Source organism: Mercenaria mercenaria, unplaced genomic scaffold (genome assembly GCF_021730395.1).
Source record: "Mercenaria mercenaria strain notata unplaced genomic scaffold, MADL_Memer_1 contig_3818, whole genome shotgun sequence".
Classification (NCBI taxonomy): Eukaryota; Metazoa; Mollusca; class Bivalvia; order Venerida; family Veneridae; genus Mercenaria; species Mercenaria mercenaria.
In genome coordinates, this window is record NW_026461995.1 from 51,675 (window position 1) to 55,688 (window position 4,014).

Genomic DNA, 4,014 nt, shown 5'->3' on the forward strand with positions numbered 1-4,014 from the left:
ATTTACACATGCACATATCTCGATGATTTCAGTTCCTTCCTATCGGAGGATCATTTAACAATTTATGCTCTTTAAATGGCATGCTGGTCAATACCCAAAGTCCGAATATTTTTAGGTATATTACAGGACACATTTATTGTAGTTTATTTTCGCTAGTTTTTGTAGACCGGTCGATCAAATAACACAAGTTAATGACTAGCGATTTATATGAGGTGTCATGAAATAAAATCTACAAGAATAAATCTCGGAACTAAAGAATGCAAACAAGGAAAACTAGTACTGTGTGCGTTACCACTTCTATGGTGCCATCAGCATTCTTAAATGAAAAAATAAACACTACAGTATATACATATATGTATGTTTTATGTTTGTTTTAAATATCATCTATCGACGTTTAGCCGTAACTTATCAAAGATCATAGCATTTTTATGACGAAAACTCCCAACTGCCTGTAGCGGGATTCCAACCCGGGTCTCTCGGGTACTAGTCTAATGTTCTAACTACTGAGCCAAAGAGTTGACTCCGTGACAGAGTTGTCAAAGATAGGATTTAAATGTACAAGCATTGCGTAAGCAACTTCAAAGAAGTCATCATGTAAGCCATCTTTGCATAGAAAGTGTAATTATGCGCACGAGATAAAGTCCGTTTCCCGGACGAGCCCTCATGTTACGACGATTTGGCGTAACAGAACTTAAAAAGCATAGCATTTTATGACGAAAATTTCCAAATGCCTGTGGCAGAATTCACACCCGTTTCGCTCGAAAGCCAGTCCAATGCTCTAACTACTGTTCCAAACCACTGACTTACAATTGCAGTTGTCCGAGATAGGCTTTAAACGTACTGACTATGCGTAAGTAACCGTAAAAATTATTTTGAGCTCAACTATTAAACTGACTTGTGCAGCATATGCAGAGCATACCAAAGACTGACATACAATTGGCATATGTTGTATACATGATATTAAAGTTGCATGTTCACTGGTTAAATACTCTTCGTCATTATTTGACAAGTTCTTTCGGATATTTTTTTTCACAGGAGGTGTACTACTTCATAGCATTCATGATGAAATGGAGTTCAGTTGTAAATCAAAAATGTTTGTAAAGGCTCTTACAAACATAAATCCGTTTTCTCCTTGAAAGAATATTTAAAAACTGTTTTGTTTCTTTTTATGTATAAGGAATACTGGACACCTTACTTGATGACAAGTTACTCTTTGCCAAAGGTTTGCGTATTTATTATATCTCTTGTATTCTAAATTGTATGAAAGCGGTTTTGAAATACTTCCTCTTGGTATAATTTTAATACTGATTTGACTGGCGCATTCATTTCTTGTTTTCTTTTTCTCTTGTTTTGTTTTGTTAAAATCCAAACAGTTAATGACCGCTTTACATTTGTAATGGTGGATGAAGGCCTACGATTCTATCCTAGCATTATAAGAACAAACTATGAACAAAGCGTTAACTGAATTACCCATTTATAAAAGATTATAATGATGTCTGTCTGTAACGCATAACACGACATCTTTTTCGGGAAGTCCTTTACAATCAGGAAACTTCCGATCTGCACATTTTCCACTCTGACCGTCTTTGGACCATTATCTGTTTAAAAGAAAGAACCGTTGGATACAATTCGAAATATGGATAAAACATAAAGGGAAAATATTTAGTATACTGCGTGAATAGCTGATACATATGTCTTTAGATAGAATTTCATTTTAAGTATTCAAATTGGACAATCTTCAAATAATAAAATGGGTTCACCAGTTAAGTCAGGTAAGTTTTAATTGTGGAAGAATGTTTGTAAGGATATCTTTATTATAGATATTACAAATCAGTCCTGAACATATCATACATTCAGAAGCTACGTAAAATAGAGGTTAACGAAAAATGCCGAGAGTAAATACTGCTTCAACTTACATCTTTCAAGTCCTGTTAATTTGGTGACAGACGGAATCTGTAAACACATGTATGTTTCATTTTGAAGTTGAAAGAGGGGCATTTCTAATAAAGCACCAGTAGGTTGTTCCATCAAACAATATAAGGGTAATCTTTAAAAGTTTAAAAAAGTGGACAAAACTGATGGTGTTTTATTTTGTGCTAAAAGTGTTCAGGTAGTTTATAAGCTTTGCTCATACAGTTTAGAATGATCATATTTAACTAACAGATTAAAGTGAGAATTCAATTTATATGTTTACCTCTTAAATGGTATCAGTTCTACCTTTAAATTCATTGTACTAATACTAATGCATCTTTGGCGTGATAATATTAATCGGTACGTAACATATGTAACTGTATCTGTGAAATATAATAGTCCTTCATGAACTCTATTCAAGAAGGCAGTTAACCATTTTAAACAAAGAAATGCATATTACATCTTTATCTAGAGAAATACTACAGAAATGATATAAATCTAAACAATCAGTTCAATAAATGCATCAAAGACTTGCAAAGAAATAAATTGAAATGTCACAAAATATCCTGTAAAACGGAAATTAAACATACCTCAAAACTGATACTGCTGGTCAGCATAGTCTGGTTATAGGCAAGAACGTTCACAGTAGCACTGGCTGAAGATAGATATGATTGCTCGGGAACAGTCAACCAACAATTGTCTAGATATACTGTCTGCTCCTGCAGAATGCAGGTACACTTGTCCGTTGATTTCATGCAGGTGTGGTCTCTATCTGGATGTCTTGTCTGATACAGAGATTTAAGAATAAGACAACGAACGACATACGCACAAATACAAGTAGTAGGTAAAATCACAAAATAAAACATGTTAGCATTATGAACCAGCCTTTTTTTCTGTATTGGATTTTTGTATATCTCCTAGGCCAAACAACGCCTCTTTAAATGTAATAATGGTGGATTCATATAAGAATAGACTGAAACAGAGGAAGAATTATGGACCCTCCGTAACCCAACTAGAATGTTTACTCTAGATAAATACTTCGGCACAATGGATGAATGCTTTTCGAGTGAAACGGGACAGCGGTCATATTGACTTGGGCATGGAAGCGATGTAAAGCAGAATTCCGTGTCTATTTATTTCTTTTAATTTTTGCATGTTGGTTTGCGACAACTTGGGCAATAAAACATACATGAAATTTATCTTTAAATATTTAAACAATACATGCGCGGTTAAATAAACTTAAAGACTGAAATATATACTGCAATCAAACCACAATGTTGCAATATTAAAAGAAACTAAGACAGTGAAACTGAAAATCAGTAAATAAAATTATCGGGGTTTTCTCATAAGGTTATAGCCAATATAGCCATATAAGATCATGTACTCGTAGTGCTTTGGCATAAAAGTTTAGATGCTTCCAACAATCTAACTAGACATACTTACATCGTCTGTGTTTGCTTTGACAGTCTTCTTCACATTGATATCGGGTTGACCAGGCACCTTTATTGAAATATCAAGACCTAATTTACGAACACCACTCTCTGTATCACAAGCGGTCTGGTGCAGTCTATGTAAAGATCAGTTTTCATGTGTAAAAACTTGTGTCATAAAGCCCCAATTAAAATTTGTGTACTTTTCACAAAATGATATAATAAAGTGTTCATGGATATTTTTGTTAAAACACGACAATTGTAACGAACGTCTCGTCGACATGTTATTTCGCGACATACCGGCAACGAGAAAGAGTGCAACCACATATGATCTGCTACTTTATATAAAAGACATTTCAGAATCAAAATAATACAATTTAAATTGCTACACGTAAATTCACATACTGAGTCGATAATTAGGTGAGAAATATAAATGCTTAGACGTCTGAGCAAAGTTATTCCTCGGGACGTAATTACACTGTTCTGCACATTCGGATAAAAAATGAACTATGTTAAATATGGTTAAGCTTTTTTCTTTCATGTTAGAATATCCTAAGACAATTTATCAAATAAAGATGTTTTGTGCTTGATTTTTTGCTAGACTGATCAGAATATTTTGGACCTTATGCAAGTTTTCATAACTGGATCTTATGAGAAAATCAAAATTTTTGTA

General features: G+C 33.8%; 1 protein-coding gene across 1 annotated transcript; it reads right to left on the minus strand.

Annotated features, from left to right (window-relative positions):
- Window positions 1–250: 250 nt before the first annotated feature.
- On the minus strand, window positions 251–3,800 carry LOC128553430 (uncharacterized). The gene is made up of 5 exons (XM_053534577.1): window positions 3,355–3,800; window positions 2,502–2,696; window positions 1,917–1,953; window positions 1,471–1,598; window positions 251–316 (listed from the first exon to the last, which is right to left on the minus strand). The coding sequence occupies exons 2-5, from the start codon at window positions 2,664–2,666 to the stop codon at window positions 251–253; spliced, it is 396 nt and encodes a 131-aa protein (XP_053390552.1). The 5' UTR covers window positions 2,667–2,696; window positions 3,355–3,800.
- Between the last annotated feature and the right edge of the window lie 214 nt (window positions 3,801–4,014).

Coding starts and splice junctions, on each gene's coding strand:
- LOC128553430 (XM_053534577.1), bottom strand. CDS start 2,666: ATGAAATCAACGGACAAGTGTACCTGCATTCTGCAGGAGCAGACAGTA. Junction 1,599..1,916: donor ATTAACAGGACTTGAAAGAT/GTAAGTTGAAGC, acceptor TCTTTTAAACAG/ATAATGGTCCAAAGACGGTC. Junction 317..1,470: donor TTATAATCTTTTATAAATGG/GTAATTCAGTTA, acceptor TTTTCATTTAAG/AATGCTGATGGCACCATAGA.